The 23,860-nt window shown below is 43.1% G+C and overlaps 3 protein-coding genes across 4 annotated transcripts; 1 reads left to right on the top strand and 2 right to left on the bottom strand.

Moving 5' to 3' along the window:
* The first annotated feature begins 1,073 nt into the window (after positions 1-1,073).
* Positions 1,074-11,029, top strand: LOC311140853 (uncharacterized protein). Of its 2 annotated transcripts, none has more exons than XM_084176123.1 (4): positions 1,074-1,402; positions 2,443-2,607; positions 9,885-10,043; positions 10,261-11,029. In XM_084176123.1, the coding sequence occupies exons 1-4, from the start codon at positions 1,306-1,308 to the stop codon at positions 10,308-10,310; spliced, it is 471 nt and encodes a 156-aa protein (XP_084032249.1). In that variant the 5' UTR covers positions 1,074-1,305; the 3' UTR covers positions 10,311-11,029. The 2 variants fall into 2 exon arrangements, with proteins under 2 accessions (XP_084032249.1, XP_084032250.1); XM_084176124.1 differs by having other exon boundaries at positions 1,108-1,219.
* Positions 11,030-11,118: 89 nt separating this feature from the next.
* LOC311140852 (T-complex protein 1 subunit gamma-like) lies at positions 11,119-15,337 on the bottom strand. The gene is made up of 14 exons (XM_084176122.1): positions 15,236-15,337; positions 14,584-14,645; positions 14,404-14,454; positions 14,247-14,309; positions 14,039-14,135; positions 13,791-13,908; positions 13,510-13,696; positions 13,210-13,359; positions 12,948-13,080; positions 12,751-12,832; positions 12,477-12,657; positions 12,090-12,335; positions 11,862-11,993; positions 11,119-11,514 (listed from the first exon to the last, which is right to left on the bottom strand). The coding sequence occupies exons 1-14, from the start codon at positions 15,261-15,263 to the stop codon at positions 11,422-11,424; spliced, it is 1,623 nt and encodes a 540-aa protein (XP_084032248.1). The 5' UTR covers positions 15,264-15,337; the 3' UTR covers positions 11,119-11,421.
* Positions 15,338-17,149: 1,812 nt separating this feature from the next.
* Positions 17,150-23,832, bottom strand: LOC311139193 (protein disulfide-isomerase A3-like). The gene is made up of 12 exons (XM_084174088.1): positions 23,592-23,832; positions 22,933-23,011; positions 22,481-22,598; positions 20,694-20,801; positions 20,428-20,557; positions 20,034-20,273; positions 19,357-19,539; positions 19,160-19,268; positions 18,948-19,076; positions 18,769-18,848; positions 18,617-18,674; positions 17,150-18,496 (listed from the first exon to the last, which is right to left on the bottom strand). The coding sequence occupies exons 1-12, from the start codon at positions 23,747-23,749 to the stop codon at positions 18,407-18,409; spliced, it is 1,482 nt and encodes a 493-aa protein (XP_084030214.1). The 5' UTR covers positions 23,750-23,832; the 3' UTR covers positions 17,150-18,406.
* Between the last annotated feature and the right edge of the window lie 28 nt (positions 23,833-23,860).

Below are 23,860 nucleotides of genomic sequence, written 5' to 3'. Positions count from 1 at the left end.
TATTGACTCTTTGCATAAACTTAATGTAATTGTCAATAAAAGCCTTTGACACTTATGGAATGCTTGTAATTATACTTCAGTATACCATAGTAACATCTGACAAAAATATCTCATAACACTGAAGCAGCGAACTTTGTGAAGACCAATACTTGTGTCATTCTCAAAACCTTTGACCACTACTGTATGTGCATTACAGTTGTTCTGAATGAGCACCTGTTTTCGGATGGTGCTATTGCTGCATTCATAACCAAGTGGGAAGGTGGTATTTATCACCTATGACTGGGAGAAATCCACTTGAACACACTTCCAACTCGTAATTACTATTGGAAAACCATAGAGATAGTTAGAGGATCCAACATTGTATCAGTCCCATTATGGCGTCTGTGAGAGCATGGGCTGCACCATTGAGGCCATCTCCATTTTGAAGTAGTACATTTTCTTCTACTACTACTATGAGTTGGTAAATAAACTGAAAGGGTGCATACATGCCACCTGGAGTGTGTTGTTTGAACAGGTATAAAGCCTTGGTGATTTAATGCCACCTGCAGTTATGGAATGTTTGCTCACGAGTGTAATTCATTGGCTGATCCCTCCTGATGACCTGGATGGAAATATATAATCTTTCCTTAACCTGTAGGAAGTCCCACCCAGTTGACTACTTAAAAATGGTGAAACTCCTCAACGGCACTGCCCATGCTAAAACTGGCTTTTAGGCACTAGAGTCCTCTATCTATCTCTGTGGGAAACTCGTCTATCACCCCTGATCGCAGACTTCTCCCACATGCTGACCTCTGACCTCACCTACTAAGGAAATTACCTTGATAACAGCATTTTCAGCAGTTAAATGTAACAACAAAACATTGTTTATAAAAAGCAATCTATTGATATGTTTTTTGAAAACTATAATTTGTTTACAAGCATGATAGCTGTACTTTTAGTTTATGGTTGACGCAGCTTGTTGGCCATTAGCCAACTGGCGTTTGTCAACGAGTTCAAAGCATGTGAATGCATACAACTGGTCGGAGATATCCGAGTTCCCAGTTGTTTTGAACGCGGCATAACATCAAGCCTATGACATAGGCCTACATTTTTCGAATAACTGGTTCCCATTTTTGTCGGAGGTAAAATATTGTTCACGTACACCCAAACTTCTCCTTTATTTATGGTCTGGCCACAGGGAAGTCTGTGTTCAGAATGACAAGAAAGCTACCCCTTGCACGTGAGTTTTAAAGTAGGCCTATCTCATCTGTACCCCAGGGGTATTTACCACTAAAGTTATCGAAGTGAAGGAACGAGGAGTAAAATATGGCAGCTGCCCCAGCTAGAAGAAAACACGGCGCATGTCTGCTTCGAATCAAAGAAAATTGTCCATTGCGAAAATTTAGGAAAAACAGGTGTTACGGTAAGAACACAATTGTTTTCAAGAATTGATGGATAAAAATATATAGCCTATAAAAATGCATAACATTTACGTATAGACGAATTATACCACCCAGGAAGTTAGAATTGAAGTTGACACCACAGATCCCTGTCGGCCTTGCACTGTATGAATTTGACAGTAAAACGTCTATTGAATTTGATAGCCTAAATGCTATAGCCTGATAATACATTAGGGGTAGGCCTATTCTAAATAATAATCTTACATTTTAAAGTTTTATTTACTATAAAGCTACACTATAAAATGTGTATAAAAGGGAGCAAATGCACACATTTTCCACATGCAAACACCTTTATATATAGTGCTGAAGGAATAACATTCTAGAAGAGAAACATTACATAATTTGTTTACCAGTATACATTTTATGTCAACATAAACATAAACAATGGAGTAAAACGGCCTTATATTACGATAAGACTACTGTACTTATCAAATAATGAATAATAAGTAATATTCATCCAAATCAAATGGTAGGCTATATTGCATTAGTTGAAATTACTGGAAATCTGACTGTGGCTTTAAAATAAGTAGTCTGTGTTGTTAACTGCCAATGCTGATGCTCCACCACCATTGTTTGCAACAGTTTTGAGGAAGTTGGAGGCCAAAGTAGTAAGGCAACATTTAGTCCCAACGTATCATGCGGTTGCTTAAGACTTGGCCATCAGGATTGCCATACCTGTCCGAAAGTACCCGCACTACTCTACGCCTACACCTGAACACCTCCTGTCAAGTACTTCAGTTGCACTTGCTGTCAAGAGCTGGTTGCCCAGGGTGGGTGCATGTCAGCAGTGTAAAAAGGCTTCCTGCATGGTCTCCTCTCCTTCAACTGGACTAATCTGAAAATAATTTGAAGTAAAATCGTTGAAGCTAACTACTGAAAATTGCTTTCACCAGTCCAGTTCTTTCACATCAGTGCAGATGAAGGAAATTAGATAAGGAGAGGAAATCACTTCAGAGTATTGATACTTAGGCCTAATTGTCTTTTTTACATTTCCCTTTGGCAGATGTTACAGCCGCACCTTCGGCTGGTGGTGGGGTGTGTTCAGGAGACTTCAGTAAGCACCCCATTTCTGCATCCAAAACCGGACCTATCAGCACCATCTATGTAGAGCCCCTCCCTCCCTCCTATCAGTCTATTTACCATCCCCACCAATCACAGGACCCCATTGGTAAGACCATTAAAACACTTGCATGGCCATCTTTCCAAATGTCTTGTTGAGTGGTCTCCAAAGGCTAATTGTTAACTGACCTCTTTTATCAGGAGCTGTGATATGGTAGTTACTGGTTATTATTAGTATTAGAAGTTACCTCTCTCGATCTCTCTGATAATCCTATTATAAATGGGAGCAATATTTTGGGAACATTGCTCTCACCTATGCAGCTTGTCAGATCAGTGATTGTTTTGTTGAAGTAATGAAGAATGTATGCTATTGGGAAGTGCTTCACAGAGCTATACACTGAGTATACAAAACATTAAGAACAACTGCTCTTTCCATGACAGACTGACTAGGGGCCTCATTTATAAACCGTGCATATGCAAAAAATAGACCCCAAAACATGCGTGTGCCAGTTTTCACACAAAAGTTGGCATTTATAAAAACTGAACTTGACATGAAAATGTGCTCACCTTCCCACAAACTTTAGACCATGCGTAAACACAGTTTCTAGTGGTTGAAGTATTGCATTGCAAGCAGGCAAGTAGATTAGTATTTTGTGTAAATAGGGGATATGAACAGGTTAAACAGGTTAATAACAAGATGCAATCATTTGACGTTAGTGAGAAGAGAGAAAATCTATTTAGTTTATCTTTGCATTTTAAAATAATTAGAAATAGGCATCTATTTCCTAAGCTATTATTTATTTAATTTCCATGATCATTGCATTGTAAATTCCTCACCTTCTCTGTGATGGTTTCATACTCACGAGGTAGCATAGGCGGTTGTAGGTTACTTCTGTAGCTTACATCAGAATACTGTAATTTCACATTTCTCGAGTAGACAATATTGCATTTATACACATAATCCATATTTTCATAACCATTGCAGAATAGATTAGTCACCTTTTCTGGCCATGATGGGTTCATATTCCCGAAGTAGCCATAGCCTACAACAAATTACCATGCGTATCTCATTTAATTGACCATTCGCTATGCCCCGCCCCAGGATTTTGGGCAACCAATCGTTTGAAACGCATCAAAGCTATTAAGGGATTTACAAAAACATTGTTTAAATGGCTAAATAATTTAACAGTGCACCAGGGGTACTTGCTACTGTGATTCCTGTAGGGCTGACCCCAATTAGTTGACTGGCCAGTTGTTTGGTCGATAGGCTGCTGGTCGACCAAGATTTTCTTTAGTCGAGCAGTAGCAAATATATATACAGAACCAGTCAAAAGTTTGGACACACCTACTCATTCAAGGGTTTTTCTTTATTTTTACTACTTTCTACATTGTAGAATAATAGTGAAGACATCAAAACTATGAAATAACACATATGGAATCATGTAGTAACCAAAAAAGTGTTAAACAATTCAAAATATATTTTTTATTTGAGATTCTTCAAAGTAGCCACCCTTTGCACACTCTTAGCATTCTCTCAACCAGCTTCACCTGGAATGCTTTTCCAACAGTCTTGAAGGAGTTCCCACAAATGCTGAACACTTGTTGGCTGCTTTTCCTTCACTCTGCGGTCCAACTCATCCCAAACCATCTCAATTGGGTTAAGGTTGGTGATTGTGGAGGCCAGGTCATCTGATGCAGCACTCCATCACTCTCCTTAATGGTCAAATAGTCCTTATACAGCCTGGAGGTGTGTTGGGTCATTGTCCTGTTGAAAAACAAATTATAGTCCCACTAAGCGCAAACCAGATGGGATGGCGTACCGCTGCAGAATGCTGTGGTAGCCATGCTGGTTAAGTGTGCCTTGAATTCTAAATATATCACGACAGTGTCACCAGCAAAGCACCATCACACCTTCTCCTCCATGCTTCACGGTGGGAACCACACATGCAGAGATTATCCGTTCACCTACTCTGCACCTCACAAAGACACGGCGGTTGGAACCAGATCTCTCAAATTTGGACTCATCAGACCAAAGGACAGATTTCCACCGGTCTAATGTCCATTGCTTGTGTTTCTTGGCCCAATCAAGTCTCTTATTATTATTGGTGTCCTTTAGTAGTGGTTTCTTTGCAGCAATTTGACCATGAAGGCCTGATTCACACAGTCTCCTCCGAACAGATGATGTTGAGATGTGTTTTTTATATTTTTTATTATGGGGTAGATCAGCTTTAATATTGCAGATAGATTGTAACTTCCATCAATGTACAGTGAGGGAAAAAAGTATTTGATCCCCTGCTGATTTTGTACGTTTACCCACTGACAAAGAAATGATCAGTCTATAATTTTAATGGTAGGTTTATTTGAACAGTGAGAGACAGAATAACAAAAAAAAAATATATATAAATTGATTTGCATTTTAATGAGGGAAATAAGTATTTGACCCCCTCTAAATCAGAAAGATTTCTGGCTCCCAGGTGTCTTTTATACAGGTAACGAGCTGAGGGAGTGCTCCTAAGCTCAGCTTGTTACCTGTATAAAATACACCTGTCCACAGAAGCAATCAATCAATCAGATTCCAAACTCTCCACCATGGCCAAGACCAAAGAGCTCTCCAAGGATGTCAGGGACAAGATTGTAGACCTACACAAGGCTGGAATGGGCGACAAGACCATCGCCAAGCAGCTTGGTGAGAAGGTGACAACAGTTGGTGTGATTATTCGCAAATGGAAAAAACACAAAAGAACTGTCAATCTCCCTCGGCCTGGGGCTCCATGCAAGATCTCACCTCGTGGAGTTGCAATGATCATGAGAACGGTGAGGAATCAGCCCAGAACTACACGGGAGGATCTTGTCAATGATCTCAGGGCAGCTGGGACCATAGTCACCAAGAAAACAATTGGTAACACACTACGCCGTGAAACCCTGAAATCCTGCAGCGCCCGCAAGGTCCCCCTGCTCAAGAAAGCACATATACATGCCCGTCTGAAGTTTGCCAATGAACATCTGAATGATTCAGAGGAGAACTGGGTGAAAGTGTTGTGGTCAGATGAGACCAAAATGGAGCTCTTTGGCATCAACTCAACTCGCCGTGTTTGGAGGAGGAGGAATGCTGCCTATGACAATATCCCCACTGTCAAACATGGAGGTGGAAACATTATGGTTTGGGGGTGTTTTTCTGCTAAGGGGACAGGACAACTTCACCGCGTCAAAGGGACGATGGACGGGGCCATGTACCGTCAAATCTTGGGTGAGAACCTCCTTCCCTCAGCCAGGGCATTGACAATGGGTCGTGGATGGGTATTCCAGCATGACAATGACCCAAAACACACGGCCAAGGCAACAAAGGAGTGGCTCAAGAAGAAGCACATTAAGGTCCTGGAGTGGCCTAGCCAGTCTCCAGACCTGAATCCCATAGAAAATCTGTGGAGGGAGCGGAAGGGTTCGAGTTGCCAAACGTCAGCTTCGAAACCTTAATGACTTGGAGAAGATCTGCAAAGAGGAGTGGGACAAAATCCCTCCTGAGATGTGTGCAAACCTGGTGGCCAACTACAAGAAACGTCTGACCTCTGTGATTGCCAACAAGGGTTTTGCCACCAAGTACTAAGTCATGTTTTGCAGGAGGGTCAAATACTTATTTCCCTCATTCAATTGCAAATCAATTTATAACATTTTTGACATGCGTTTTTCTGGAGTTTTTTGTTGTTATTCTGTCTCTCACTGTTCAAATAAACCTACCATTAAAATTGTAGACTGATCATTCCTTTGTCATTGGGCAAATGTAAAAAATCAGCAGGGGATCAAATACTTTTTTCCCTCACTGTAATTGTCTGCATCACTTCCAATCCCCCATTGTTGATGAATGCATCCAGGTCTCCCTCAACGGAACTGGGACCTGCCTGTTTCATCATGTAGCTCACAATGCCTTCTATGGGAACATGGGACAACATTAAATGAGTGATACATACACTAAAACACATACAGTGGGGAGAACAAGTATTTGATACACTGCCGATTTGGCAGGTTTTCCTATTTACAAATCATGTAGAGGTCTGTAATTTTTATCATAGGTACACTTCAACTGTGAGAGACGGAATCTAAAACAAAGATCCAGAAAATCACATTGTATGATTTTTAAGTAATTAATTAGCATTTTATTTCATGACATAAGTATTTGATCACCTACCAACCAGTAAGAATTCCGGCTCTCACAGACCTGTTAGTTTTTCTTTAAGAAGCCCTCCTGTTCTCCACTCATTACCTGTATTAACTGCACCTGTTTGAACTCATTACCTGTATAAAAGACACCTGTCCACACACTCAATCAAACAGACTACAACCACTCCACAATGGCCAAGACCAGATAGCTGTGAAAGGACATCAGGGATGAAATTGTAGACCTGCACAAGGCTGGGATGGGCTACAGGACAATAGGCAAGCAGCTTGGTGAGAAGGCAACAACTGTTGGCGCAATTATTAGAAAATGGAAGAAGTTCAAGATGACGGTCAATCACCCTCGGTCTGGGGCTCCATGCAAGATCTCACCTCGTGGGGCATCAATGATCATGAGGAAGGTGAAGGATCAGCCCAGAACTACACGGAAGGACCTGGTCAATGACCTGAAGAGAGCTGGGACCACAGTCTCAAAGAAAACCATTAGTAACACACTACGCCGTCATGGATTAAAATCCTGCAGCGCACGCAAGGTCCCCCTGCTCAAGCCAGCGCATGTCCAGGCCCGTCTGAAGTTTGCCAATGACCATCTGGATGATCCAGAAGAGGAATGGGAGAAGGTCATGTGGTCTGATGAGACAAAAATAGAGCTTTTTGGTCTAAACTCCACTCGCCGTGTTTGGAGGAAGAAGAAGGATGAGTACAACCCCAAGAACACCATCCCAACCGTGAAGCATGGAGGTGGAAACATCATTCTTTGGGGATGCTTTTCTGCAAAGGGGACAGGACGACTGCACCGTATTGAGGGGAGGATGGATGGGGCCATGTATCGCGAGATCTTGGCCAACAACCTCCTTCCCTCAGTAAGAGCATTGAAGATGGGTCGTGTCTGGATCTTCCAGCATGACAACGACCCGAAACACACAGCCAGGGCAACTAAGGAGTGGCTCCGTAAGAAGCATCTCAAGGTCCTGGAGTGGCCTAGCCAGTCTCCAGACCTGAACCCAATAGAAAATCTTTGGAGGGAGCTGAAAGTCCGTATTGCCCAGCGACAGCCCCAAAACCTGAAGGATCTGGAGAAGGTCTGTATGGAGGAGTGGGCCAAAATCCCTGCTGCAGTGTGTGCAAATCTGGTCAAGACCTACACGAAACGTATGATCTCTGTAATTGCAAACAAAGGTTTCTGTACCAAATATGAAGTTCTGCTTTTCTGATGTATCATATACTTATGTCATGCAATAAAATGCAAATTAATTACTTAAAAATCATACAATGTGATTTTCTGGATTTTTGTTTTAGATTCTGTCTCTCACAGTTGAAGTGTACCTATGATAAAAATTACAGACCTCTACATGCTTTGTAAGTAGGAAAACCTGCAAAATCGGCAGTGTATCAAATACTTGTTCTCCCCACTGTACTTATTATGGAGACGGTATGTTTTACATTACATTTACGTCATTTAGCAGACGCTCTTATCCAGAGCGACTTACAACATTAGTTATCTTGTTGTTATTAGTTGCTATTAGTCCCAACCTTCAGCTCCATTCAACCCCTCCCAGTATTATTATATTATTGATCAATTGACTATGACTTTTCAGATAATGTACGTTAGCTAGCTAAATTAGGAATACAACTCTCATCTGCTGTCAACATCAGGATTAGATTTGAGAGCACAAGTTAGCTCCAAAAGTGGTTAGTAGCCTAACTTTGACTGCATGCTGACAGTGCATTCAGCCATTCAGTGGCTAGCCACACTACAACCTTCATTTTACCAGATTTCTGTGAAGTAATTGTAATGACAGTCCACTACAACATAACAGAGAGTATCCTGATTAGCAAGGGGTAGTCTGTGTTTAATTTAATTGTATCTTGAAAACCCGGAAAATGTTGTCCGAGGTTGCAACCGTAACTAAGGGGGGCGGGGCTTAGCGAAGGGTCAATTGGCCTATTAGATATGCTTTTATTTAAAGTATATTGCTCTATGCATCAGGAAGGAAGCATGGTTTATAACATACCAACTGTCTGTTCACCTGTATGTTATAAACCATGCTTCCTTCCTGATGCGTGGTTTATAACATACAGGTGAACAGACAGTTGATATTTTGCATTGGCTACTGCTGCAAGGAGACAATGTTTCAGAATTTGGGCAGTGCGGCATAAGCATAGGTTCGAGAAAAAGTAAATGCAAAACATTAGGCCCTATTAAATTAAATTAGGGGAGGGGGAATGGTTAGTGGAAAATAATAAACGAAAATATATATTTTGTAAAATATATTTTAAAAATATATATAAAATCATTTTTACAGGTCCACAGCAATTTGCAATTGTTGTCTTTCATAAACTTTTTGTCTGTCGGATAGCCTAGGCCTACAGCAAATATCACTGCAAAAGTGTAACGTTCTGCCTTCATCTACAAAGACATTTGATCAAGTTCGCTATTGCTATTTCCTTTAGAAAACTGCCTCGGGTTAATTGTAATACTTCCAAAGTATACAGAAAATAAGGGCGCTATTGTCACCATAAAAGGTGAATGATGGGCATTTTTCAGGCGGAGTTTTAATGCTCGTTCACGCGCGCAGTTTCAGAACGGGTCTGATTTATAACGGAAACATGCGTATGTATGGCGTGCACCAAGTTTATAAATCTCAATTTTTGTACCTGCGAAGTCTTTTCAGAAATGGCGCACAAAGATATTTAGTGTGACATTTAGGCAACGTTTATAAAAGAGACCCCAGGTGAATGCTATGATCCCTTAAATCCACTTCAATCAGTGTAGATGAAGGGGAGGAGACATGTTATAGAAGGATTATTAAGCCTTGAGACATGGGTTGTGTGTGTGCCATTCAGAGGGTGAATGGGCAAGACAAAATCATGTAAGTGCCTTTGAACAGGGTATGGTAGTAGGTGCCAGGCGCACCAGTTTGTGTCAAGAACTGCAATGCTGCTGGGGTTTTCACACTCAACAGTTTCCCATTTGTATCAAGAATAGTCCACCCAAAGAACATCCAGCCATCACACAACTTTTGGAAGCATCGGAACGCTTTCGACACCTTATAGAGTCCATGCCCCGACAAATTGAGGCTGTTCTGAGGGCAAAGGGGGGATGGGGGGGTTGCAACTCAATATTAGGAAGGTGTTTCTAATGTTTGGTATACTCAGTTTATACTTCTCACATCACTGATCACTTCCCTTTTTCTGGCCCTCCGCTGAGAGCAGCCGTGGATATGGAGGTGGTCCAACCCCATGCCCCTATTACAGGGGTCATGAGTCTCCCCCCATCCTCTGTACTGGCTCCAGGGCCTCTGGTTCCCAACCTCCAGCCTGCCTGCAGGCACAGGCGCCTCCCCTCCGCAGCACCCAGTGAGGCCAGCATGGGTGAGTCAACACACTTAACAGCGGGTACCGTCTGTGCCTTGTACTCATTCCTTAATTAAACAGTGTCAGTCACAGGTGCGTAGGTTTTAAAAAGTCATATCATGCTCAAAAAGTTAAATCAAAAGATACATACCCACACACTGTTGAAGAGTTTGGAAAAATTCAACATGCTAATACCTTCATTGCTTTGGAATGACTGTGCCGATTTCCTCTCCAGAGCTGGACAGCGGTGTCGACCCAGAGACTGGAGAGAGAGCCCAGGGATGACACCACACTCTTCTGCTGTTTCTACTGGCTTGATCATGGAGATCTGGGTCAGATATATTCAGTGTTGCAGATTTGTCTAGAACAGGTCAAGTGGTTTGGAACCTGGCTGTACGGACTAGCCCAATGTTGTGAAATACTTTTCTCATCTCCTTTACATTGGTAGGTGAACAAGCTTTAAAAAGTATCCATCAAGGAATATAGTAGGAGTGTTTTTTATTAGGGTGTATTGAGGCTTTTGGTACACTGCTATATGCTTCTGTACAGGGCAGGGAAAGGCAAACCTTGAAAGGCATTTCATTGCTCCCGTTTCGCATATTCACTGAGCCACAGAAGTAGAAGTGGCCAGATGACAGTCTACAAAGTAGGCTCCCTATTGCTTTGAATGGTCTTCTCAGGTCAGCGTAGAGACGAAGCCCAGGACTACATGTACTTGCAAGGTCTGTTGACAAGTTTAAAGTTGCAAACATGAGTCTAAAACAGGTAAACCATGACTTCATCCTATTGCATGGTTTTATGACTTCCTAAAAGGCCTATTCAACACATTCAGGGATGGGAGTTATGGCCCAGATAAAATAGAACCTTTTGATGTAACCAGAAGTTATTTTTATTATCTGTTGTGTACGCAGATCTTGTTTATTTCAATATGCTGTGGTGAATTGCAATGTTTTTTTTCTCATGCATTTAACTTTAATAAAGTTGAAGAGGATCTTTTTCTTCTCCACATTTGTTGCTCACTGAGGAAAAACTATCCTTAACAAAAGGCTCAAAACAGTATAACCTGTTTTAATTTAACTGGGTACTACAGTGCTATAAACAAATTCAAGTTTATTTAATCTGCCATGACAAAATAAGAGATACAATTAACTGTGAGTGAGTCAGACAGCATTCGATTTGAATTTTATAGCAAATCAAAAATAACTCACAAAAGCGATACATGGCTACGGAGTGACGCTTGACTATCGACACATTCTTGGTTGAGAACAGACTAACATATGTCTTTTTGCTAAATAGTGTCGCAAAAGAGAACAGTAGGCTGTACTATGTACACTGCCAGTCTGTTTGCCCACTGGTCTACCAACCCATTCCTTTCCTCCTCCATTCCCCACCCTCTCTATTCGGCCCCCTGTCCTCCTCCAGCCTGGTCATCGCCTTTCTTCTTGATTCCAGACACGATGTCATCAATGCGGAGCAGCAAGATGGCCGTCTGAAAGGCAAGAAGAGACCAACATTACATTAGTGGGGTTCACTTTGAAACCAGTGACTGTTTATTCAATCACAAAAGAAAAATAGACACCAAATGTGCTCCAAGTTTCATTGTATTCACTTTGATGTGAAGGAGATGAGGCACTGGGAAGCACTCATCCTTTTTAGAGTAGTAGAAGTGAAAATATGTTGTTTTTGCATGGTGTCTGACTGCATTCACTACTGAGAAAGTAACACAGAATTCATCCATGCCTTGTACAATATTTGAAACTGTTAGTCTCAAGCATTTGTTGCAGATACATTTGAGGTGAATATCACTTTCAACAGCAGCCCATTGGCCCCTCTTACCTCCACAGCAGTCTTGTAAGTCTGGGCCTTGACAGCCAGTGGCTCACAGATGCCCAGCTCCATCATGTCTGCCAATGTGCCAGTCTCTCCGTTCACTCCCCATGATGCACAGGCCTCCAGGGTGTGCTTGGCCTAGAGGTGGGGGGTAAGATTCATTTTTTTTTTTAAATTCTGCTGTGCCCAACATAATTAAAAAAGGTACCTATTTTAGAGTAAACACACACATACCCTGAGGGAGGTGAGCACACGGATGGTGGAGGCTCCACAGTTTTGGATGAGTGTACGGGGGATAACCTCCAGGGCCTGGGCCACAGCGCGGTAGGGCCACTGCTCCACCCCGGTCAGGGTCTTGGAACGCTCCATCAGCCTCTTTGACACGGCCATCTCCACCGCCCCGCCTCCAGGGAGTAGAGAGGGGTCCAGTAGCACGTTACGACACACCTGCATGGCATCCTGCAAGTTACGCTCCACCTCCTGAGGGAGGGAGAGAAACATTATCAACACTGTTTGGATCCACAATGAAGCATTGAGTGATAAGATAGCATGAGGTCCTTCTGCTGTAACGGAGACGTCTTGCCATATTCTTTGTGCATGAGGGGTGAACTTGTTACGTACAGCCAGGATCTCTTTGCTGGCTCCTCTCAGCAGGATGGTGCAGGCTTTGGGGTCTTTGCACTCTGTGACGAAGGTGAAGTACTCGTCTCCAATCTTCTTGATCTCAAACAGGCCAGCGCCGGTTCCCACGTCCTCCTCACGCAGCTCGTCTGTACGGCTGGCGATGCGAGCCCCACATGCCCTGAGAATGATATTAGCATTAAGGCATTTAACAGACAATTAAAAAAGTTACCACATCTTCAGAATACTACACCGTGTGTGGAATGGACCTTACCTAGAAATGCGGTTGTTGTCAGTCTTTCTGACGCGGCGGATGGCTGTGATGTTGGCCTTCATCAGATAGTGCTGTGCCAGGTCTGGGGAGATGAGAGTGGAGGGATGAGAGGAGTTTCTCTGGTCAGTGCAGGGGGAGCTTTGGAGGATTAACAGCCCTTTCTAGAATTGTACATTCAGATTTTGTGTGTGTAGTACCTGAGATGCCCTTCTCTGTGAAGATGAGGTCTGGCTTGAGGCGGATGATGTCTTCACAGATTGTCTGGATGTACTCTTCCTCCATCTGAAGGATCCTGGAAAAGTCTTCCTCACGTGTGATCTCAATGTCAGTCTGCATAGGAACACCATTTATTGGATAGTACCTGCAACTGTTACATTTATCCTGCATGTGTGTGCTGGTAATGTATTTGTGTGCATGTGTGAATGACACATTGAGTGTGTGTACATGTGTTTTCAGTACCTGGCTCTCGCCCTTCTTGTACTCCAGGGAGCAGTCCAGCAGGATGATGCGGGGGTTCTTAATCATTCTGCGCATGCGTGGGTGAGTGACGTCCTTGTTGACCATCACGCCTTTTAGCACACATGAGTCCTCAATGAAGCCACCAGGCACCTATAACCATAGCAAAACCATGAGGAATCAACCAACCTGGTGTGTCATTTTCCCAATGACCACACACACACAACCTCTTTGGCATACTTATTGATGTCAATCTTGTAACTGAAAGACGTATAACAGATACATGCAAACGTTAAAGCTTACCTTCTCCACTTTAGCGTACAGCTTGATGTTGATCTCCTTGCGTCCGTGCTCCTCCAACTCCACAGTGCGCACGGCGTCCAGGGCAATATTACACGCCATGGTAGACCAACGGCTCAAGGCCTTGGTGCAGATGGCAGAGTTGATGATCTTCAGCATCTGGGCCCGGTCATTTACGTCCACTGGGGTGCTGGGAGGGAACAGAGACCGTCGGTCAATAGAACTGAGAGTAAAATTGTGCAATTGAGTGTTCATCAGTGAGTATGTAGGTGTATACAATCTACCTGATGTCTTTGAGCATGTCGAGCATGTCGTCCAGGGCGTGTCTGTAGGCACTGATGATGACTGTGGGGTGCATCTGCTGCTCCAAGAACTGCTCTGCTACAGACAGCATCTCTCCAGCTAGAGACAGACAAAAGATTCAAGATGTTAGCCAAGAGCTGTTTTAAAATGTGCACACTCAGTACGATGGCTTAGAGGAGGATTGATTCTTACGCATGAAATGAAATGCTTCCACTACCGGGACACTTACCGAGGATGATGACTGACGTGGTGCCGTCTCCCACCTCCTCATCCTGGGTGCGGCTGATCTCAATCATGGACTTGGCTGCCGGGTGCTGCACTTGGATCTGTGTTTGTTTACAGGCAAGAGAACTTTAACAGACCTGAATTTGTTTACATTCACCATCTTCCAAAGCAGTGTAAGGGTGCTTATGTGAAATGTAGTGCAGAAACCTCACCTCTCGGAGGATGGCGTTGCCATCATTGGTCATGACAATGCCCCCCATGGGGTCTAGCAGCATCTGTTAGTAGATGGGGAAAGGTTAAGACAGTTGTATTTTGGTGTTACTTCAGGATTTAAGTATCTAGGGGCAGGAATTGTGTATTGGTACAAACCTTCATCATGGCTCTTGGTCCCAGGCATGTTCTGATGACGTCTGCTATTGCCTGTAAAATTAGACTTTGTAAGGCTGCAGGCATTTTTCTTGTTTCATTACTGCAATTAACACAAATGTCAATCAGAAAGAAAATGATGGGGTAACAGGAAGTCGGAGAGGAGTGGTTTGTCATCTTTACCTTTGCTGCACCGATGTTCCCTTTCTGGACCTTACGTCCAGACTCTCTTTTCATATTCTGGCCTAATGAGAGAGGAAGATAATTGAGGTGGCAGGAGACGGAGTGTCTTAACTAGGTCTATGCTAAAAATAAATGACTGTGATCATGATACTGCAGTTTGTACAGTGTATTTGACAACATGACGGACAAAATGGTAGACCAATAAGTGTGTAGTTAGATAGGAGTACATTTCATTTCTGAAATTACATTTGCAACATCGTTAGTTATTGTTTTGCCACTGCCCAAACCAAATCCTGAGACCATCCCCCAAAACTGGAAGACACCAGGGAAATAGCGCATGGCAGCTAGCAAATCAGTATCCATTCAAATTACCCGAAGGGTTTGTTAGCTACTGTACTTAACATAACCAAATGGTTAAAAAGTTAGCAGCACAGTATCCCTGTTTATTCTCCAAGTTGGATAAAAGTTTCTAGCGGATTGTTCCGCTAACTACGCAGCATTACTGTCACATCACTGGCTAGCTAGGCCCGAACCCCGGGCATTAACATCGCATGAATGAAACAGCTCACAAATATAGCAGGATGTAACATACACTTCAAGCTCTTCTGTATTTAATTAATTGATAAATGTTGTAACTTTGTTTATCACTCACTCAACACGACGATTGGTCTTCCCATCATTTTGGCAGCGTGCGTAGATCAACCGGCTACCAAGTTCTCAAACGCAGCAAAGGGAAGGCTAATTGTTTGTGGCTGGGCGGGTCGGGCAAACAAATGACCAATTCAGGACGAGGAAATTGTGATGAACAGCCATACAATCCAATGCGTGACTACGAAAGAGGAAGTCGCCAGTGGGCGCTATCTTCAAGCTCATATTGTTTTCCCGGTGTGGTTACCCTATCAAATCAAATCCTATGTCGCAGTAGACATATGGACATTTTATAGAAACCCAATAAATTACCAGCTCTGTGGTATAAATTATGTGCATGAAGGCATAAAGCTACCTGTATCTTCAAACGTTTAGCTAAATTTACTAGGCTTAACATTTGTTGCTCTGTACGGAACTGTGTGGGCAGTGCATTATTCCGTACAACCTGCATCACTGTTACACGCGCTGGTATTGCATTTTTGTATATGTAGTCCAGAAAGAAACTGCAACGTCTGTTATTTTATCAAATAATAACCATGAATTGGACATTGCCCTATCTTCATGTTGATAACCCTCTTTTCATGTAAGAAACCACAAATTATTTCAGTAGTTACACAAATGCAAATAAAAGCTAAATGACATGTAACAGTCAAAATAGAGTGATATGGAGTGTTTTACAGTATGTAAAAATCTAATGGAGTTCAATGTGATAAATTCGGTACTATGACGAGGCATTTCAAACTTTAAGGTTGCCTCTCCTCAAGGTCCTCTGTAGCTCAATTGGTAGAGCATGGCGCTTGTAACGCCAGGGTAGTGGGTTCGATCCCCGGGACCACCCATACATAAAAATGTATGCGCACATGACTGTAAGTCGCTTCCAAAGCGTCTGCTAAATGGCATATTATTATAAGAAGAGCATTTATGGAAGATGCACAAAAGTGTGCAAATGTACAGTTGAAGTCGGAAGTTTACATACACCTTGGCCAAATACATTTAAACTCAGTTTTTCACAATTCCCGACATTTAATCCTAGTAAAAACTCCCTGTCTAAGGTCAGTTAGGATCACCACTTTATTTTAAGAATCTGAAATGTCAGAATAATAGCAGAGGCCAAACAGTTCAATTTTTGTTTCATCAGACCAGAGGACATTTCTCCAAAAAGTAAGATCTTTGTCCCCATGTGTAGTTGCAAACCGTAGTGTGGCTTTTTTTAATGGCGGATTTGGAGCAGTGGCTTCTTCCTTGCTGAGCGGCTTTTCAGGTTATGTCGATATAGGACTCGTTTTACTGTGGATATAGATACTTTTGTACCTGTTTCCTCCAGCATCTTCACAAGGTCCTTTGCTGTTGTTCTGGGATTGATTTGCACTTTTCGCACCAAAGTACGTTCATCTCTAGGAGACAGAACGCGTCTCCTTCCTGAGCGGTATGACTGCTGCATGGTCCCATGGTGTTTATACTTGCGTACTATTGTTTGTACAGATGAACGTGGTACCTTCGGTGGTACCTTCAGGGGTTAGGAAATTGCTCCCAATGATAAACCAGACTTCTGGAGGTCTACAATTGTTTTGGCTGATTTCTTTTGATTTTCCCATGATGTCAAGCAAAGAGGCACTGAGTTTGAAGGTAGGCCTTGAAATACATCAACAGTTACACCTCCAATTGACTCAAATGATGTCAATTAGCCTAACAGAAACTTCTAAAGCCATGACATCATTTTCTGGAATTTTCCAAGCTGTTTAAAGGCACAGTCAACTTAGTGTATGTAAACTTCTGACCAACTGGAATTGTGATACAGTGAATTATAAGTTAAATAATCAGTCTGTAAACAATTGTTGGAAAAATTAATTGTGTCATGCACAAAGTAGATGTCCTAACTGACTTGCCAAAACTATAGTTTGTTAACAAGAAATGTGTGGAGTGGTTGAAAAACGAGTTTTAATGACTCCAACCTAAGTGTATGTAAACTTCTGACTTCAACTGTATGTCAAAAAGGAAGACATACAGTACATAGAATAGCCCAGGTGAGATGCTTGGCATAAAAGTCCAACTGAAATCTAAGCCTGTCCATAGTGCTTCAGTAGTCTTCACCCTATTTTCACACAAAAATAAAAAAAATGGATAATAGTGTAAGAGTATCTGCTAAATCAGGGTGCACGCGGGGGGGGGGGGGGGGGGGGGGGTTGGGAAACCCCATGCTGAATGATTTGTAAGTCGCTCTGGATAAGAGCGTCTGCTAAATGACGTAAATGTAATGTAAATGAATGACCAACATGTAATGTCAAATGTATTTTTTTGTCTAAATCTTTCTGTATCAGATATTATAATTTTTTTGAATTTTTATTTAACCCCCCTTTTCAATCTTGTCTCATCACTGCAACTCCCCAACAGGCTCAGGAGGAGAAGGTCGAGTCATGCATCCTCTGAAACATGATCCGCCAAACCGTGCTTCTTAACACCCGTCTGCACCAATGTGTCGGAGGAAACACCGTTCAACTGACAACCAAGGTCAGCCTGCAGGCGCCCAGCCCGCCACTAGGAGTCGCTGCGATGAGCCAAGTAAAGCCCTCCTGGCCAAACCCTCCCCTAACCCGGCTGACGCTGGGCCAATGGGACTCCCGATCACAGCTGGTTGTGATACAGCCCGGAATCGAACCCGGGTCTGTAGTGACGCCTCAGACCGCTGCGCCACTCGGGAGGCCCCTGTATCAGATATTTGATTCCATTTTTATCTAATTGCTTAGCAGACACTTTTCTCTTTGTACCCATAAGCAACTTTGCAAAAACGGTTGCACATAATTTTTCCTTACTCAGAGTCAAGGACGCTACACTAGTATGCCTATCTTGGGAATATTACTAGCAACCACCAAGTCACCAGTTTAACTGCAAAGCCAATCTGCACGTGCTGCCTATTACTGTGCTTGCAGATATTCTCACATTGAGAACATTACTCTTTTGAAGCTCCATGGAAAAAAACTGCTGATTGTTTAATTTAGAAGTCCTCTATGTTATGAGTATTCAGTGTTGCTGGTGTGGCACAGAAAACCAAAGGAGATCTTATGGTCTGAAACTGTGTGTTGCAATGGGTGGCTCCTTTTTTTCCTTATAGTTCATGTCTTCTGCTTCTTTGCCAGTCCACCCTTGTGGTTTTCTTTTCTTTCTCTTCATTGCACTCTCATAAGTCTTCTCTGGCAGTGCCCAGGACAAGGGGATGTGTGGCCGCCTCCTTCAGGTAGTTGAGGAAATCATTCACCTCACGGCCACCCTATTGACAGATACGGATGGTTAAAGCAGTGAAGGAATGTATCAGAATATTGATTACAGAGCATTAAGTGTTACTTCATCCATGTCCTTTGGAGGAGGAAAGGTGGTGTTGTAGCCTCACCTCGTATTTCCGAGGTTGGTCCTTCTGTCCTGCTGGGACGAAGAAAATAGTGGGGAAACTGGGAAGAAGGACAACAGCAGATGAGATGAAAATAGCAGATTACAGAGTAGTGACTTGAAATAGACAAAATCAAACTACATAAGAAGAAGTACCCCTGGACATCGTAGGTTGGAGGAACGTCATTAGCAGTGGCATCCATCTTTGCTATAACAATGTTGTTGTCAGTGGACAGCTGTAATGAAGTAACATTTATTTCAAAATAATGAGCGTATGGATGATGGTTTGTAACTTTCAAAACCAGGTAAGCAACACTTTCAGATGTGAACCTCACCTGTTCCCCAAGCTCTGTGTATTTGGGCTCCAGGCTTTTGCAGTGGCCACACCAGGGTGCATAAAACTCCACCAGCACGTCCTTGGAAGGGTTGTTCACTATCTCCTCAAAGTTGTCCGCCACCACCACCTGCAGAGGCAAAAGGGTTTTGTTTAAATGTCTTCCTATCATCTTTGAAAGCGGCAAACTTTTGTTGGTTCTATTCCGCACACCTTGACTGGGCCGTCGTTGTTTTCGGGGGCAGCCTCTGACTTGACCTGCCTCTTCAGTTTACCAGCAAAGTAGTCCTCCAAGAACCTCTCCAGGGATTTCCCATCCCGTCTGCAACAGACAGACAGATGAGCAGTGTGACAGCTGGCCAGACTGCGTAAGGAAGGGTCTGTGATGGTCATGTGTTATTGTAACTCACGTGAACTCCTCCTGCATGCTGTACTTGTGGCCATCCCTGTTCCTGATGGTGATGAGAGGCAGCTCTCCCCCGTCGGACGGCCCTAGGCCAAACTCCTCCTCCAGCTCATCCTGGAACTCAGCCCTGTTGGCCACAGCATAGCTCAGCCCCTGAGACTGGAACTGAGTGGCCACTTTCATCACCCTAGAGAGAGAGAGAAGGGGTAGTGAAAGAGTGAGGGAGAGAGAAAAAGAGAGAGGAGGGTATCAGGTAAGAGCAGTTTCTTTCCCCGTGCTGTGGCCCTCACCAGCTGGCCATCAGGTTCATAGGGACTAAGTGACTTTGCACCATGCCATCATCATTCTGTAAAACCTATAACCGCACTATACTGCAATTGCACTTTGTACACCTCTGCACAACACTATATACACACACACACGTACATCACGGTAGCATCCCTCCCTGTGCATATATTGATAAATTCCTACTGTAAATTGTATATCCTCACTGTAAATCATCTTATACTGTAGAGTTCTATGCTTACTGTATTTATATTGTATGTAGACTTTGTGCAAATTCCTCTGTCTGTACATTGTCTATAGATGGCAGCCCCATTTCACTGAGTCAAATTCTAGGTATGTGTAAATGTAATTGGCGAATAAAGGTGATTCTTATTCTGAGAGGAGAGCAGCTCTCACCTGTTCCTCCAGTAGTTGGTGCCCTTGATGTTGCGGAGGTAATCCACGTCGTAGTAGGCCACCAGCAAGTCACGTCCCCTCATGTTGTCTCTGTTCTCAGCAGTCAGATGGGGGCACAGCCCAAACACATTACCTCTGATGAATTGACGGAGAGAGGCGGTCGATACAGCCTCATCAGACTTCACCACGCTGTCCTCAAACTTGCTGTTGAGTCGTGGGGGCCGGAAGAGCACCACCGTGCTGGTTAAGAGACACACAAGAGGAGAGTGGACATCATTATAAGGTACCACTACTTGGCAATGTCTATGATGTCATATCCAACTAATGTGCCTTCATAGGGCTGAAGGTTCAGAACCCAGGTGGGATTATATGTAAGGGGAGCTACAGCACATACTCTGATTCCACGCCATGTTTGCGGCCCAGGCTCAGGTCTGCAGTATGGGCAAAGCGGTGGCTGTCTCTCATGGCACTAGACGCCTTCAGAAACACAGCCAGCTGAGAGCTGTCAGCACCTGAGAAAAAACCTGACAGCAGGGCGGGAGAATAAGTCACTCAAATAGTTCACTAAAAATATACATAAAATACAAATAATCATGCAATTGTTTTATTTCAATACACTAAAGGATCTCTAATTTGCTGTGATTAATGAAGTGAACTCACCAACCACACTGGCTTCAAAATTGTTGATGAATGCATCCAGGTCTCCCTCATTGTGCAGAGGAACGGAACTGGGACCTGCCTGTTTCATCATGTAGCTCACAATGCCATCTATGGGAACATGGGACAACATTAAATGAGTCATACATACACTAAAACACATACAGTGGGGAGAACAAGTATTTGATACACTGCCGATTTTGCAGGTTTTCCTACTTACAAAGCATGTAGAGGTCTGTAATTTTTGATCATAGGTACACTTCAACTGTGAGAGACGGAATCTAAAACAAAAATCCAGAAAATCACATTGTATGATTTTGAAGTAATTAATTTGCATTTTATTGCATGACATAAGTATTTGATACATCAGAAAAGCAGAACTTAATATTTGGTACAGAAACCTTTGTTTGCAATTACAGAGATCATACGTTTCCTGTAGGTCTTGACCAGGTTAGCACACACTGCAGCAGGGATTTGGGCCCATTCCTCCATACAGACCTTCTCCAGATCCTTCAGGTTTCGGGGCTGTCGCTGGGCAATACGGACTTTCAGCTCCCTCCAAAAACGTTCTATTGGGTTCAGGTCTGGAGACTGGCTAGGCCACTCCAGGACCTTGAGATGCTTCTTACGGAGCCACTCCTTAGTTGCCCTGGCTGTGTGTTTCGGGTCGTTGTCATGCTGGAAGACCCAGCCACGACCCATCTTCAATGCTCTTACTGAGGGAAGGAGGTTGTTGGCCAAGATCTCGCGATACATGGCCCCATCCATCCTCCCCTCAATCGTCCTGTCCCCTTTGCAGAAAAGCATCCCCAAAGAATGATGTTTCCACCTCCATGCTTCACGGTTGGGATGGTGTTCTTGGGGTTGTACTCATCCTTCTTCTTCCTCCTCCAAACACGGCGAGTGGAGTTTAGACCAAAAAGCTCTATTTTTGTCTCATCAGACCACATGACCTTCTCCCATTCCTCTTCTGGATCATCCAGATGGTCATTGGCAAACTTCAGACGGGCCTGGACATGCGCTGGCTTGAGCAGGGGGACCTTGCGTGCGCTGCAGGATTTTAATCCATGACGGCGTAGTGTGTTACTAATGGTTTTCTTTGAGACTGTGGTCCCAGCTCTCTTCAGGTCATTGACCAGGTCCTGTCATGTAGTTCTTGGCTGATCCCTCACCTTCCTCATGATCATTGATGCCCCACGAGGTGAGATCTTGCATGGAGCCCCAGACCGAGGGTGATTGACCGTCATCTTGAACTTCTTCCATTTTCTAATAATTGCGCCAACAGTTGTTGCCTTCTCACCAAGCTGCTTGCCTATTGTCCTGTAGCCCATCCCAGCCTTGTGCAGGTCTACAATTTTATCCCTGATGTCCTTACACAGCTCTCTGGTCTTGGCCATTGTGGAGAGGTTGGAGTCTGTCTGATTGAGTGTGTGGACAGGTGTCTTTTATACAGGTAACAAGTTCAAACAGGTGCAGTTAATACAGGTAATGAGTGGAGAACAGGAGGGCTTCTTAAAGAAAAACTAACAGGTCTGTGAGAGCCGGAATTCTTACTGATCAAATACTTATGTCATGCAATAAAATGCAAATTAATTACTTAAAAATCATACAATGTGATTTTCTGGATTTTTGTTTTAGATTCCGTCTCTCACAGTTGAAGTGTACCTATGATAAAAATTACAGACCTCTACATGCTTTGTAAGTAGGAAAACCTGCAAAATCGGCAGTGTATCAAATACTTGTCCTCCCCACTGTAAGAGACACAAACCATAACATAATGATTTTGCCACCTGCACTCCTGGGTCCATCATAAGCAGCAGAGTCCTCTCCATTGCGGAAGATTTTGAGTGTGGGGTACCCATTTACCCCAAAACGTCCGCACGTCTCAGAGTTCACCGTGCAGTCTACCTGGGGAAAATGACAGAAACCATTGATCAATTTAGCAAAAGACTGTTTAATAGCAGTGCATTCACAATGGCGGTATGCAGAGGCAGCCCTTATGTTAAAGCTACTGTGTGAACTGATCTCATTTCACCAACAAATATAAAAGGGAAGCGACACAGCTATCATGGACAGTTGACCCCAAAATTTTAACGCAATACCCATCCTGTGGAACAAAAACTGGCGAAAAAATAAAGGGTAGGGGTACACATTTTGAACAAATGGATTGTAACTAATCTGGATGCAAGAAAATACAATGCATCCTCTGGGGTATCATATGTGCACAAACTAGTATACTCACTTTAGCTAAAGACACTTTCCCTTTTAGTTTTGTTGCTGCCGTTTCATATTCTGGGGCTAGTTGCTGGCAGTGACCACACCTGAAAGAGATGAGATGAAGGGAGGAGCCATACAAAGAAAAGGAAGATAATTATCAAATGCTAAAGAGAGGCAATAGTGTGACAGCTGAGATATCTGGTGACTCAGAACAGTGTTAAAGAGACCTAGCCTAGTCATAATCCAGTACTCAAATATATCAGAGCAGAATGAACCGACTCAAGTCACGACTCCAATTATAGCTAACTAGATCCAATTATAGCTAATGATTTCAGTGTCAGATCACTCTCAGAAGTGAACTGGTAGTTTAATAGCTAACACGATTAATCTATCTAGAATTAGTATGCACTGCTTATGACGAAAATAATAATGTTACACTGTTATAGTTTGAATTGAGCAGACACATTGGGTCAAGATAGCGAGCTAGAGTGGAAGACCGCTAACGTTAGCCGATATAACTAACAAAAGCTGCACAGTTCTAAATGCAAATAGTTAATCTACAACACTGTGCGGTTAATCGATACTAAAATCAGGAATGAGTTTGTATTTACTATACATCTTTAGATGGCTGTCGTTCGTGCATGCTAATGAATTCGCTACAAAGCTAGCTATAACATTGCTTACCAAGGGGCGAAGAACTCCACCAGCACAGTCTCGTACTCTGCTACCGTGTAATCGAAATCAGAATCCCCGAGCTCGAGCACATCGCTGGCGGCTACAAATACGTGCTGCTGAGCGAACGCAAAAAGCAAGAAAATATTAAATGAACCCAAGGTACCCATCTCAGCTGAATTAATTGCTCCCAATAGCGATATACTGTAGCTGAAATCCTCTGCTTTTCACTACCTCTCACTGCTCTGCATTCAATGAGAAGTTCACTGCGGGGTGGTAGT

Source organism: Coregonus lavaretus, assembly GCF_964263955.1.
Source record: "Coregonus lavaretus genome assembly, chromosome: 13".
Classification (NCBI taxonomy): domain Eukaryota; kingdom Metazoa; phylum Chordata; class Actinopteri; order Salmoniformes; family Salmonidae; genus Coregonus; species Coregonus lavaretus.
This window is presented reverse-complemented; position numbering and strand designations above follow the sequence as displayed.